Consider the following 14,978-nt stretch of genomic DNA (forward strand, 5'->3'; position numbering starts at 1 on the left):
TTCAAATTGTATAATTTAAAATTTATTTTAAAAATATATATTTTAAATTATACATAAGAAAATAAAATAAAAAACATAAATATATTTTAATTTTTTATTAAACTTTTTGATAAAGGTAAAATGGTCATTTGAACATAGATGGGGTGCAGGAAGTAATGCCCGTTTGATTGGTATTGAGTGGCCCGGCCCAGTGGAGAGGAGGAGGTGAGTCCTTTTAATTAAAACCCTGGTTGAGTTTGATGGCCTCCATTGGCCTCAGTCCTAAAACCCTACCGTCACGATGTCTCAGTCGGAGAGCAAGAAGAAGAAGGAGCGCAGCAGCAGCAAGAAGGAAGAGGACCAAGCAGGCAAAGATGAGGGGTTGATGATAAAGCCTCAGAGCTTCACTCCCCCCATCGATACCTCCCAATGGCCCATCCTTCTCAAAAACTACGATCGCCTTAACGTACGCACCGGCCACTACACCCCCATCCCCTCCGGCTACTCCCCCCTCAAACGCCCCCTCCCCGAATACCTCAAATACGGCGTCATCAACCTCGACAAGCCCGCCAACCCTTCCTCCCATGAGGTTGTCGCCTGGATCAAGCGCCTCCTCCGTGTCGAGAAGACCGGCCATTCCGGTACCCTCGACCCCAAGGTCACCGGCAACCTCATCGTCTGTATTGACCGCGCCACTCGCCTCGTCAAGTCCCAGCAGGGTGCCGGCAAGGAATACGTCTGCATCGCCCGCCTTCACTCCGCTGTTCCCGACGTCTCCAAGGTCGGACGCGCCCTCGAGACCCTCACTGGCGCCGTCTTCCAGCGCCCGCCCTTGATCTCTGCCGTCAAACGGCAACTCCGCATCCGGACCATCTACGAAAGTAAGCTCCTTGAGTATGACCCTGATAGGCACTTAGTTGTTTTCTGGATTTCGTGTGAGGCTGGGACCTATGTTAGGACTATGTGTGTCCATTTGGGGTTGCTTCTTGGTGTGGGTAGCCATATGCAAGAGCTTAGGAGGGTTCGGTCTGGGATCATGGGGGAGAAGGATAACATGGTGAGCATGCATGATGTCATGGATGCCCAGTGGGTTTTTGATAATTTTAGGGATGAGAGTTATTTGAGGAGGGCTGTTATGCCCTTGGAAGTTCTTTTGACTAGCTATAAGAGGCTGGTTGTTAAGGACTCTGCTGTCAATGCTATTTGCTATGGTGCTAAGTTGATGATTCCTGGGTTGCTTAGGTTTGAGAATGATATTGATGTTGGGGAGGAGGTTGTGCTTATGACCACCAAGGGGGAGGCTATTGCTCTTGGGATTGCTGAGATGACTACTGCTGTTATGGCCACTTGTGATCATGGGGTTGTGGCCAAGATCAAGAGGGTTGTCATGGATAGGGATACTTATCCAAGGAAATGGGGTTTGGGACCAAGAGCTTCCATGAAGAAGAAGCTTATTTCTGAAGGGAAGCTGGATAAGCATGGGAAGCCCAATGAAAAGACTCCCCAGGAGTGGCTTAGGAATCTTGTTTTGCCCACCGGTGGGGATAGTGTGATTGCTGGTATGGCTGCTGCGCCGGAACCTGAGGATGAGAAGGTCAAGAAGGACGGAGACGGGGAAGGACGGAAGAGGAAGAAGCATGAAAGCACTGATAGCCCAGTTTCGGTCTCTGTTAAGAAGGCGAAAGTGGATGTAGAAGAGGTAAAGGTAAAGAATGTAGCTGATGAGGCTGTGGAGGTTGAAGTTGACAAGAAAGAGAAGAAGAAGAAAAAGAAGAAGGATAAGGATAACAGTGAAGTGGCCTCTTCTGATGAGGAGAAAACAACGGAGAAGAAGAAGAAGCACAAGGATAAGGCTGAAGACGGTTCGCCGGAGTTAGACAAGTCTGAGAAGAAAAAGAAGAAAAAGAAAGACAAAGAAGCTGCTGCTGCTGCAGAAATTAGCAATGGAAAGGAGGATGACGGTAGTGCTGATAAGAGTGAAAAGAAGAAGCATAAGAAAAAGAAAAACAAAGATGCCGAGGACGAATAGAGGAAACCATATTTTTGTGTTTGTTTACTATGTAATGCTTATTTATCTTGATCTTTTAAATTTTCGCATTGAATTAGTGTATTGTTGGTCAACATTTTGGTAGTTTTTCTTATGTTTTTTCTCTTAACTTTTCCATCAACTGTGTTTATGGAAACGTGTAGTATGCATAATCTTCTTTAGCGATTAATAGATCTCCTACAATTTCTCCGAAATCCTTTGGCAATGTCTCCGGCGGATGTTTGTCTGCTCAGACGCCTAGCTTTTCCATATGAATAAGCTGAGACCAATGTTTATGGAGAATTTTGCAGCGTATTTGCCCTGTTTCCAACTGGAACACGGTGGCAGTATACATTAGCATTTTAGGTTCTTTAGCAATACACTTTAGGTACTTCATAAATAATTTAGATTTTAAAAATTCAATTAATATAGTAATTCAAAGTTTAATATTTTTAAAAAATAGTTTAGTTTTTACTTCTGCAATTGAGTTTCATTATCAGTTTGGTTTATAACTTCAGTGATTACTGATTCTAATTGGAAACGTTAAATTTGTTAAAGTGTATATCTAAATACAATTACCAAGACACTGGCAAGAATAAAGAGAGGCTTCTCTGATCAAGCGTAAACACTCATCCTTCCTTAAATAATGGGAACCTAAATAGCAGATAAAAGTCTAGAAAATCGCATCTGTTTGGTCTAACGATGGTAAGAGGAAAAGAGCGATTTTAATGAAAGGAAAAGGGAAAGATGAGAGAGATTTCAATGGAGATGGGGAGAATCCTTGCTTTGTTCTCACAGGAGTAGAAAAGGATTAAAAATTATATCTTTCATATCTTCTAATTTTACATTTCAAAATGTAAAGAAGACTACTAATTTTTTTCGTTTTTTTTAAATTAATCCAAACAATATATTTAAAACCTCTTCCATTTTCCTTCCACCAAACTGTTTCACTTGACAAAACCTAGCAACAAAGTTTTACAGTAATCCTTACAAATTCACCAAGGAATCTAAATTAAATGAGTCAAAAGAAATGAAAGTGAGGTTCAGTTTTTAAGCTAACACACAGAGGAATTATTTACCTTTAAAATTTTACGCAGAGATCCATGAAAACTCTGTATTCGTCTTCCATCAATTGCAAGTCAGGAAGATTTTAAAACGCAGCGGATAAATAATTGATCCTTTTGTAACGATATGCAGCAGGATTTTAGTGATTCGTTTGACACGGCAGAATTTCATGTAAAGACACTCACCGTACATGGAACTATCTAAGCAAAATTCAACAATGTATTTATTTGCAACTTACAGATTTACATACACTTTGAGCATCACATAAGTTGCTTCATGCAGTAATTAAAAATCGAAGCTCTCACCTTGTAGAGAGTTACATGTACATTTTTGTCGGGTAGTTATCAAAAGGTAGCAATTCTAATGTTACTAAAAGCTTCTCAGAGGAGCATTTGGCTTCTTCTGATTGCGACCGTACCAGGACAGAAGGTACTTTCCATTATAGGACTGTGACCTTTTCATTGAAGAACCAGGAGCACCCGGCAGATACCTAGTTAACCTGAAAGAGGAGCTGCCTTTGGAAGTGGTTGCCAAATCGCTTCCAGAACCCACCTTTGAAGAAGAAGAAGAAGAAGAAGCAGCAGCATCATCCACGCCTCCCAGCACTCTTTTTGAGTTAGCATTAGATCCCAATGTTGCAAGAGCACGATTAATATTTGCAACAGAAAAGGAATCCAGAGAAACAGATCTTCTAGGAAGAATGCCTGGCACCTCTTCAACTGGGGTTTCAGTTTCACAAACCCTAAATCCATCTTCAGCCTCCACTTGGCCCTCTTCCTCTGCCCTATTTCCTAATTCAGAATCAGGAGCACTATTTTCCAAAATTTCCACATGGGTATGTCCAAAGGAATTTGAATCAACAAAACTAGACTCCGACCTAGCGGTTGCAAGGTCAGAAACAATGGGAGCCCGGCATATGGGACAGTTGGTATGAGACCTAAGCCAGGTATCAATACAGGGTAAATGAAAAGCATGATAGCATTTAGGCAAAAGTCTGAGATTTTCATCCTCTTCAAACTCACTCAAGCAAACCGCACACTCGGTTCCTTCAATCAAGCCCTCTCCTTTCTTATACCTACAAACTGTGATGGCATTGATAATCGATTGCTGAAGGCCGAGGGTGCGGATATACCATATGGGGTGATCCACCACAGGTCCATGCTCTTCATCAACAAAATCATCATCGGCGGTGTTCTCTGGCTGGTGCCTTGATGATTCCCTCCTCCTCGAGCTGAACCTGGTATAGATGGTGCGACAACAAACGACAAAGAAAGCAACGGTTAGAATAGCAAGAGCAAGGAACAAATAGGTGGCTATTTTGTGGCTGCTTGATTCATCTGCGCCGTCGTTATTTAGAATGAAAGGGGGAAGTTGTGGCGGCGGCGGTGGAGGAGAATCATAATTAGGGTTTTCGGGATTGGTGAGGCAGATCCTGAGGCAAACTTTGCAATCTGATGAACAAGGCTCGGACTTTCTCACATGACAAAGTGAGGCACAGAGTTCTGGCAATGGCGTCATCAAGTTTGAGAGATGACGCAGACCCATTTCATAGAAGGGGCTGGATCAGAAAGAAAGAAGGCCTCAAATCAGCATCACAATTTGGACTGATGAAGAAGAAGAAGAAGATGATGATGATGATACGACATCAAGTCTCAAACTTTGACTTTCGACCATAACTCAGAATTTTGTCTTTAAGGGTGTTCACATCCCACTGGTAGCAGTTGCATTGAATAATAAAATTACTCTATGACAGTTTTTTTTTTAAGAAAACATTTTTTATTAGTTAAAATTATAAAAATTAAGAGATTTAATCAATGAATTGAAAATTTGACCAATGTTTATATTTTAAATTAAAATATATCAAAATAATATATTGAATAGTGTTCTTAAATATCCTTCCTTTTGTATATTAAAAATGGCTAAAATTCTTTATTATCTATTTGTTTTTGCCCAAAGTCGTCTTCTTGTTTAATCAATAATAAATAATGCACTATCCTTTTGAGAACCAATAAACATTGGTGAAGTATAACACATTCATTACAAATTTTTTAAAACAGGTGTTAGTGGGATTCTTTTATTTATGTGGTAGGTTTTATAAGAAAATTTTATTACAACCTGCTACATAATAATCAAATTATCATTTTTAATTGTAAAAAATTAAAATGTAATTAAAATTGATAAAAATGTAACTGTTATGAGATATTATTAATGAAACAAAAATTGAATAAAAAATACTTAAAACGATAAGATAGAATGAGATGCACTCATTAATATAATTAAATCTTTTACGTTGATTTAATTCTATAATAAACATTTTAATTAATACAGTTGACTATTAATTAAACGCATTTACTTTGCTAACGTTACTGACTCGTGGTGGGCCAACTTTAACTTTCAAAAAATGTTTGCTTTATATTATAATAAATACTAAATGGGATTAAAAGGTCAAACTTTTATTTTTAAGAAAATAATTTATTTATTAAATGATATTTATTGTTGAGATGACAGAAATCTTTCTCCATCAGCCAAAATAAATTTAAATTGTATGAGTTGAATGTTATCCTCTAAATAAGTTTTCTTCTATACATATATAGTAATACTGTGTTTGTGTTCTAAAAACATATATAATAAACGAAAAAAAAAACGTTTGCTTCTGTGTTTGATGATTCCGAGTTTTAGGTTCTGGTAGACAGTTGGATTTCGTTTTCATAACGTTTACCGTCACTTCACTCATAAAATAGTCAGATCTCAACGAAATTAATTATTTATTATTACAGTAATCTTAATGAATTAATCATTGTTATAGAAAATTACACTGATTTTAATTCATCTGGCCACAATTTACTATTTTGTTTTTTGCTAGGTGTTTCTATAATTTAATATGATATTATTTAATTAATTTAATAATTTATAAGAGTTAATGTAGTGTCATCAAAATGGGTTGAAACTCGTGAGCCAACCCGGCTCACCACGGGTTTGAGCCGGATTGGGTTGGAAAAAAATGCAAATTTTTTTATGCGAGCCAATTTTGACCCGGCTCACATGGGTTGAACCCGTGGTGGGTCGGGTTGGCTCACCAACCCACCAATTTTTTTTAATTAAATTAATTATTCAAATCCTATTTTATTACTGAAATCAAATTAATTAAATTAATTATTCAAAATGTACAACCTTTACTTAGCAATAGCATTTCCCGTTGTTGTCTCTCCAAAAATTTTCCTCTACAAATAAAACCCTAAGATTATAGATTGAATAATATTATAGATGGAGATAAAGAAGAAGATACTTCAAGAGAGCGTAATACTGTGAATTTATCCATTCAGGATTCCAATTTAATAAATGAATAATATTATAAATTGGATAATTCAAGAATATATCATTTGTTTTATCTTGTTTTTAAACTTATCTACAAGCCTGACAGTTTTATCTTGTGTTATATATTTTTGTTAACAACTATATGTAATTTCTTGGTCAAACGATTATGTATGTCTCATTAAACTAAATTGGCAAAATTTTATGCTTGATAGCTTAGAATATATATAACAATATATTTCTTTTGTTTCATTTTTTTTATATCAATTGGTCAAATTATTATTGTTTCAATTTGATCGATCAAAGTAACATGTTATAAGAATCTGAGAAGAAAAGGGTGAAAAAAAGTTAATTAAGTGAGCTAATGAGTCAACCCGTTTAACCCAGCAACCCGTGGTGGGTTGGGTCGGGTTCAAATTTTTTTGGCTCGCTAATAAATGAGCCGGGTTGTGTTGGCTCACTAAGTGACCAACCCGTGGTGGGTCGGGTCGGGTCGGGCCGGATTACCCATTTTGACAGCTCTAAGTTAATGCATATGAAACTATACATTATTTGAGTTCAATATTAACCAGATTTTTTTTTAAATTGGATTTTTTTAACTTTTATTATAAAAAAGATATAAACTTATGTTTAAACATTAATAATCTTTTTATCAGGTATAATGTATGAATTCTGACCTAAGGTCGTTTTTCCTAGTGAAACGTGTTTATCTAAAACATTTACCAATTATACTTTTCATATGTAAAAATTCTTCACTATATTGTCGTTTCTCTTAGGGAAACATGTTTATCTAAAATATTTATCATGTATACTTTTCATATACAAAAATTATTTACTAAATTACAGTGATTTGGATCGATTATCAAAACAATCACTAATTCTAATTCATTGTTAAACTTTTAAGAAATGATTCATTGAAATATTGGGTATCAAATTTACACGTAACTCATGATAGATTCATCATCTCTAACTTAAAATTTTAAGAAAACTAATTAAAGTTAAATTGTACATATATAACACTTTATACTCGTTCATATAACTCATTTAGTCAACAATCTATTATATATGTAGAAAGAGAGAACGGAAACACGAGAACCATTTGGTTTGATTCTTACCTGAAACCTAATGAGAACTAATTAAAACTAAACATTATATATCATTTTATACTCATTAAAAACATTCATCTATAACTCACTCAGTTAAAGAGCATGTTATACACACATGATCGTATATATATAAAAGGAAATTTCGTTTATATTTATTGAGAATATGTATAATTTTATTTTCTGAGAATTCATATGCTTTTAAATGTATATTTACTCCACAAGTGTTGTCAAAAAAATATAAAAAGAATGAGATATAATCACTAGAAATAGAGTTGTTAAAACGGGCCACTCGGCCCACCACGAGTTGGTCGTTTAGTGAGCCAACCCAACCCGACTCATTTATTAGCGAACCAGAAATATTCGAACACGGCTCGACCCACCACGGGTTGGTGGGTAAACGGATTGACTCACTGTCTCACTTAATTACAATTTTTAAAAAAAAAATTACAAACTTTCTATAATACAAATCTAAACAAATTTCACTCCCAAATTTCATGGGTGTTTAATTAATTTTGAAAATAAGGAATTTAAATAACTTTATCAAACAAAAACAAAATAATAAATATTTTTTTTATAAAATTAAAATTAAATTTTAATAAAATAAATTTATGTAGGTGGGTTGGTGAGCCAACCCGGCCCACCACGGGTTCAACCCGCATAAGCCGGGTTTAAACGAGCCGGGTTAAAATCTGACTCACAAAAAAAATACAATTTTTTCTAACCCAACCCAGCTCAAACCCGTGGTGGGCCGGGTTGACTCGCGAGTTGTAATCCATTTTGACAACTCTAACTAGAAACCATAAAACCCATTCTTTTAGATAATTAGTGTTAAAAAAAAATTAAAATTTAAAATCTATTTTATTTGTATGATTAGTGTTCTATCAATTCTAATATATATATATATATATATATATATATATATATATATATATATATATATATATATATATATATATATATATATATATATATATATATATATATATATATATATATGAACTCTAACTTGAAAATATATACATAATAGACTTTAAATTTATAAAATAAAATTTATATCTAATATATATAATAAACTTTAAATTTAATTTAATCTTATAAAACTAATTTATAAAACAAAATTCATATCTATTTATATATTATATATTATGAAATCGTTTTTTCTTGAGTTGAATAGATCCACAACAGTACCTCACATTAATTTTTTTATTTACTGTTCCGAGTGCTTTTTTTGGACACAATTTAGTTTTGAATTCCTATATCACATATAAGATTATAAAGTACACTACAGAATAAGTCCAATCAAATTGGGCTTCTTAAACAAATAAAATTGAGAAGCTTCTTTTCCAACCATTTATTTATTATCGGCACCTCCAATTTTGTTTTTAAATTTCAAAACTATTCTTTATAAAAAAAAATTAACTTAAAGTAATTGTTTTTTAAGTTTTTATCTATGCAATTCAAAAAAATCCTAAACTCCATCTTGTGATTTAATAAATTTTAAAATTCGTATAAGATTTTTAAAGATTTCTACAAATTTTAAAATCTATTCAAATTTTGAACAAATTCTAAAATTCGTTAAAACTTTTGAAAAAAATTTCAACAAATTTTGAAATTTGTTAAAATTTAAAAAAAAATTCTTCAATATATTTTGAAATCTACCAAAATTTTCAACCGATTTTGAAATACAATAATTTTCTGGTCACTGATCTAATTGAAATTATTTTCAGAAATTGAAAATGAAAAAATAAACGTTTGAAAACAGAAAGAAACACCCAAAAGAATTATAACCTTATAGTAAAATTACATATATCTATAAATTAATTTTAAGCAATTATCAACTACTTTTAATTTTTAAACTTAAATTATCTCTGTAATTTAAAACATCTATTGTTCAATACACTCTTTATAGAAAATTACCCAGGATGCTAAATAATTATATTTTAACATTACATTTATACTTTGATTTCCCCAGTTGAATTAAAAAATATTAACTCTCATAAAATTTTGAGTTTGTATTTAATTTTAATACATGTATGAAACAAATAAAATAGTTCCCTCCCTTCATACATTTCATAATGAATATCAGTTTCGTATTAAAGGTTTAAGTTTTCAACTAAACATTATTTGTTTACTCTAAGTGTATTCCAGATAAATATAAATTTTGTTCTCATTTGGTAGTAAAGAAATATATTACTTTTTAATGTATTTTTATTTTTTTCGTTCAAATTTAAGAAACAAATGAAAAAAAGTACAGAATAAAAAAATATTTTTCAAAATTAGTTATCTCTCATCTATCTCCGTAATAGTTTGGCTATATTCCTTAGCTATTTTTGGTAGAATATGATAAATATGAACATTGTTATAAAAGTTTAATGTAAATTTTAATTTAATTTTTATTTTTAGGGTGATATTATTTGATTAATTTAAGTATCACAGATATTTTTAAAATTACAATTTTATAACAAAAACTATTTTGTCATTATATTTAAAGTATAAATATACTGGGAAAAAATAAATCTTAATTTGAAGGAGTATGTTACTTAAAAAAATATTTTATTTACAAAAAAAAATCAATTAAATAATATAGGAGTAATTTCTAATGGTATGATTACTCAGTATTAATTAATTTATTATTTGCTAAAATAATGTTTTCCTTTATTTTTATACTACTTATTTTCTCAAATTTTCACTCTATTTTATTTTATTTATTTCTTCTGAAATTTTATTTTTCTATCCTTCATTTTTACTGAAAACAGTAAAATATAATTTAATAAAAATAGTTCACTTACTGAGCTATTTATTATTTTTTAATCTAATGAAAAATAACTTTAATTTAATTTATTTCTATTAGGATCAATCATTATACATCCAATATATAATTCATCTTGGAATATGAAACTCTGGTTTTATTCTTAAAAAACGTTTCAAAAGGTAATAAGAGTAACTAAAGAACAAGTCCTTTTGTCTGTTTCCTTTTGGTGGAGAAATTAGTGAGAATTGTTTGAAGGTAATAAGAGTAACTAAAGAATTCCTTTGCATGAATGAAGGGTCATTAGAACAAACAAAAAGGAAAAGAAAGAAGAAAAGAGAAGCATGTGTCCTAAGGAATGCTTCAAAAGACTTCTATTTTAGTGTTATTTGTTTCATTCTAACTCTTCCAATCGACTCTTTCTGCCATCTTCTCATTCACACAATCATGTTTCAATGAAAAGGAAGTCTTAATATCAAAGGATTTTTTTAAAGTAATTAAGTTTTTATTTATTTGGGTGAAAATAAAGTCTCTATGTAAAAAAAGGAAATTGAAAATTCATTAATTAACACACTACTCTGTAAAAAAAACTCTATTTCAAAATATTCTCAACTTTTTTTAATAGGAATTAAATAATTTATATAAATATATACAACATAAAAAATGTTGGTGTGAGAAGTAGTTGAATGAGCCTTCCAGTCCCAAGTACTTGATAGTAATGTTTATATCTTATATAAATGTTAAACACTTCACTGAATTAATATTTTCACTCATTATAGGTTTTAACAATATTGGTTATAACTTTTTTTAGATTGAATTCAATAAATTTTAATATTATTTTAAAATTTTTATTTTAACTTTATTTTGACACATTTGAATTTTATAACTTTTAACAATGATGATGATAAAGTAATATACTTGTATAACTTTTTCAATAATATGTTATAACTATTGCATGACTCGTATTTAAAATAATATAGCATTTAATAACGATTTAATATTTCCTTTTTTAAAACGTGATTTTTTAACTTCTATTGTTTTTTATTTTATTCTCAAAACATAAACTAAATTTTTTTTATACTTGTATAAAAAATTATTTATTATTTTATTTTGATACATTTATTACATAACTTTATTAATTTTGTTTTTCAAACAAGGTATACATTTTTTACCAAATATTACACAACTAATGATTATAAATAAGTTTATTATTATTATTATCAAGAAGATGCAATTAAATTTAGGACTAAAACAAGATTCAATTAAATTTAGGATTAAACATATAATTAGAGTAGTTATTTACTATCTAATAAAAAGAGCTTGTTATTTAGTATCACAATTAAATATTAAACTCATTTTCTACAAATGAAAATAAGTATTACTTGAAGTATAAAGGAGAAGCATATCCATAAATTAGTTGAACATAAAAAAAAAAAAAAAACCTAATCAAGTTGAAGCTAAAACATTTCACGAGATTTTTTTAATATTTTCAAAAAGTGTAAAAATAATAAAAAAAGGTAGAATTATAATGTGTGCGTAAAGATTTTATATAAAGTCTTTAATTTGATTGGTGGGATATGCAATGATGAAAAATTAAAAGAAATGTTGATGGGTTTGTCTGTTGATTTTCCATTATAATACATCTTGTTTTAAACAAAAGAGCTTCATTGCTATGCTTTTGATTCAAAAGTTCTTTTTAAGATAATATCGTCTCTTCCATTTCTGCTCAAACATTCTACAACGAACTATCTGAGAGCAACAACGTAAGAATGTTCGATCAAACTACGGAACAAGAATAAGGAGCAAGAGCTTCCTAGTGTTACAACAATGAAGACATAATCACAAATATCTCACAAGTAATAACAAAAGACTAAACAATACATCTGGTTATTTTCACAACAACCCAAACGAAATAATAATTATAGCTATAACAGACTCTAAATCAAAGACAATACTTTTCCTATATAAGCCTTTCATATGACCAATAAAGCAGCGACGAAAACAACTACCACAGATCCTGCGGCAGAAAAACCATACGAGACAGCGGCATTCTCAGAAGGTGAAGGAGCCTCGGACGGAGGAGCAGAGATCGACGATGGAGGGACGGAAGAGGAGGGAGAGGACGCAGACGATGGAGAAGGAGATGGCGGAGAGCTCACGGCGGAGTCCGGTGACGGAGAAACAGTGAGCGGAGACTTGGACGGAGAAACAGCTGGTGAAGTAGCAGCGGCATTTGGAGACGACGCCGGAGATTGTGCAACGGCGGAGAAGACTAACATCGCCGCGACCATGAGAATGAGAGTGAAAGACGAAGCCATCAGAGAGACGGTAAGAGGAAGATAGGAATAGTCGCAAGGAATGATTGTCGTGGTTTTACGACGAGTGTGTTTGAGAAGGATGAAGAGACAGAGTGAGAATTTATAGAATAAGAGATTGGTGTGACTGGAGGATCCGATGGTGGAGATTGCTCTGATAAATTGATATGATGCGTGGGAGTAATGATGAGTCGCGTCCATAGAAACGCAATTTTGGTTGAATCAGAAAAGTACACGTGGAAACTGATCTGATCTCAGAGGAACAGGTACCGTTGATGAAACGGGTGCCGGAATTGTAACGGTCAAGAAATAGGAAAGTGTGAAATTCGTGGGGATCCACAACACACAACCGTAAGGACAGGGGAAGACTATGGTCTTGTCTTCAGTGGTCATCATATTTTTATTTTTTTTTATATTCTTACTATTTTTAATAGCAATAATTTAAATATTTTTTCATTTTCTAAATTATTTTTTAAAAATAAAATTATGACGAATTTCAGTATTTAAAAACAAACAATATTTTAAATATATGATAATTAATCTTAATAATAATAATTGGTAAATTTAACATCAGACCATTTCTTAAACTTAATTATGTTTTAAATTCTATTTACACATTTACTATGATTATAAAGAAAGCAAGTTTATAACTTTGATTTTATATTAAATTTCCAATATTTATTTTATTTTAACATTTGTGTCATGTACTAACAAAAAGAATTGACATTTGTATTATTGGTATATTTTATATTAAATTATAATTAAGGATAATTTAAAATTGTAGAAAGAAAATAAATGAATAACATGGATTAAGAGTTAAAAAATTAAAATAAAAAGTAAATAAAAAATTGTATTAAGAAAGCATGAAGAAGAATATTATTTTGTTTTTGAGTTGATAGAAAAAGTGATTGGTGATTGAGGCGTGAATTACGGTGCAAGTACAATTGGAGTTTGAAAGATAGAATGTGCATAGCTTAGACAAGTTTCTCTTTTTTAGCATTCCTATTTTGGGAGTTATGAGTATGATTTTAGAAAATAAACAAAGAATATAGAAATTAGAAGATTTGACCCATATTTCATGTTCATCAAAAGATCTTGTCCATCAAAATAAACAAAGTATGATTATTGGCAGAGTTCATTTTATTCAATTCTCAGTTTTTTTCTTATTATTATTATAATGATTAAGGTTTATTTTCATACTGAATATCGTTTCCCTCAGATAATAATGTGTAACGTATAGACTATATGCATACTTCACTTAGTTGATCAATTACATGGATGATCAACTTTAAGAATCTTAAAATAATATTAATTGATTAGTAACCCATTGGTTAATTGTTTGGTGTCTTAGCACAACAAAGATTTCGTAATTTGATTAACAAAATAAAAAATATGCTTAGATGATATTAGATGGATTAATTTTAATTAAATATTCATTTTAAAACCTATAAATACATAAATAAAATAAAAATATAAGTAATTATATTTATTGAACATTTAAAACTTAATTCTGATAACCAATAATTAAAAAGTATAAAAAAAAACATTTTTATAAGTGATCTTTAGTTTCAATAAATCATTGTTAAGAGTACCTTTAATTGTTCTTTTAAAGAATTATTGAAAATTTAAAAGAAATATTTAATAAAATATAAACGTACAGAGATGCGTCTTCAAAAAATATTAATGATTGATAGATATTATCAATTAAGAGGTTATTTAAGTAAATAATCAATATTTTAGTAAATATCTATAAAATAAAAACTCCACAAAGAAAATCTTTTTGAAATTTGTTATAAAAAAAGGTAGCCGTTCAATATTATCTATCTATCATAGGTACTTTAAGCATCAAAATCAAATCTATGATCTTTCTCATAACTCAAGTCATATGAAGGTAGTTTTTTATTGTATTCATTTTATATAATATTTTATATAATGACGCATTTCTATCCACTTTTCAATATTTGGTTATAAATAAAGTTAGAATATTTCAATTCCATATAGATACATGATTACTCAAATCATACCGTATTATCACTCTGGATAACTACTTTTCACATTATTCATTAATCAAATTTGATTTACTTTTCAAAATGTAGAATATAATTCAGGAAAAAAAAAATCAAATAGGATAAAAACGCTTTATTTGAATTTGTTAGACGAAACATCATTTAATTTGTGATTCTACAATGGAAATTTGTTGAATAGATATAGATTTGAACAAAAACTTAAAATTTACGTTTCAAATAAAAAAGTTGTTTGAATCTATCTTAAAATTTAAAATATAATAAGTACATAAAAAAAAATTATAATTGATATTGTTTTTAAGTTAGGATGTTATCTGAAAAATAACAACTTATTATAGATCAAGTGAGTATTTCCCATTTCAAGAATCAGTCTCCATTAAAATTATGGTTTGTAAGGTTTTT

At 30.7% G+C, this 14,978-nt stretch overlaps 3 protein-coding genes across 3 annotated transcripts; 1 reads left to right on the plus strand and 2 right to left on the minus strand.

Annotated features, from left to right (window-relative positions):
• The first annotated feature begins 233 nt into the window (after positions 1–233).
• Positions 234–2,220, plus strand: LOC108343365 (H/ACA ribonucleoprotein complex subunit 4). Its single transcript, XM_017581603.2, has one exon. It carries the CDS (start codon positions 281–283, stop codon positions 2,006–2,008), a length of 1,728 nt encoding a protein of 575 aa, XP_017437092.1. The 5' UTR covers positions 234–280; the 3' UTR covers positions 2,009–2,220.
• A 1,051-nt stretch (positions 2,221–3,271) lies between these two features.
• Positions 3,272–4,935, minus strand: LOC108342093 (RING-H2 finger protein ATL54). The gene has a single exon (XM_017579798.2). The coding sequence runs from the start codon at positions 4,613–4,615 to the stop codon at positions 3,440–3,442; it is 1,176 nt and encodes a 391-aa protein (XP_017435287.1). The 5' UTR covers positions 4,616–4,935; the 3' UTR covers positions 3,272–3,439.
• Positions 4,936–11,987: 7,052 nt separating this feature from the next.
• On the minus strand, positions 11,988–12,637 carry LOC108341718 (classical arabinogalactan protein 1-like). Its single transcript, XM_017579363.2, has one exon. The coding sequence runs from the start codon at positions 12,553–12,555 to the stop codon at positions 12,211–12,213; it is 345 nt and encodes a 114-aa protein (XP_017434852.1). The 5' UTR covers positions 12,556–12,637; the 3' UTR covers positions 11,988–12,210.
• Positions 12,638–14,978: the final 2,341 nt, after the last annotated feature.

This window comes from Vigna angularis, chromosome 6 (genome assembly GCF_016808095.1).
Source record: "Vigna angularis cultivar LongXiaoDou No.4 chromosome 6, ASM1680809v1, whole genome shotgun sequence".
NCBI classification, from domain to species: Eukaryota; Viridiplantae; Streptophyta; class Magnoliopsida; order Fabales; family Fabaceae; genus Vigna; species Vigna angularis.

Excerpts from the sequence above, each read along its gene's own strand:
- LOC108343365 (XM_017581603.2), top strand. The coding sequence starts at position 281 with ATGTCTCAGTCGGAGAGCAAGAAGAAGAAGGAGCGCAGCAGCAGCAAG.
- LOC108342093 (XM_017579798.2), bottom strand. The coding sequence starts at position 4,615 with ATGGGTCTGCGTCATCTCTCAAACTTGATGACGCCATTGCCAGAACTC.
- LOC108341718 (XM_017579363.2), bottom strand. The coding sequence starts at position 12,555 with ATGGCTTCGTCTTTCACTCTCATTCTCATGGTCGCGGCGATGTTAGTC.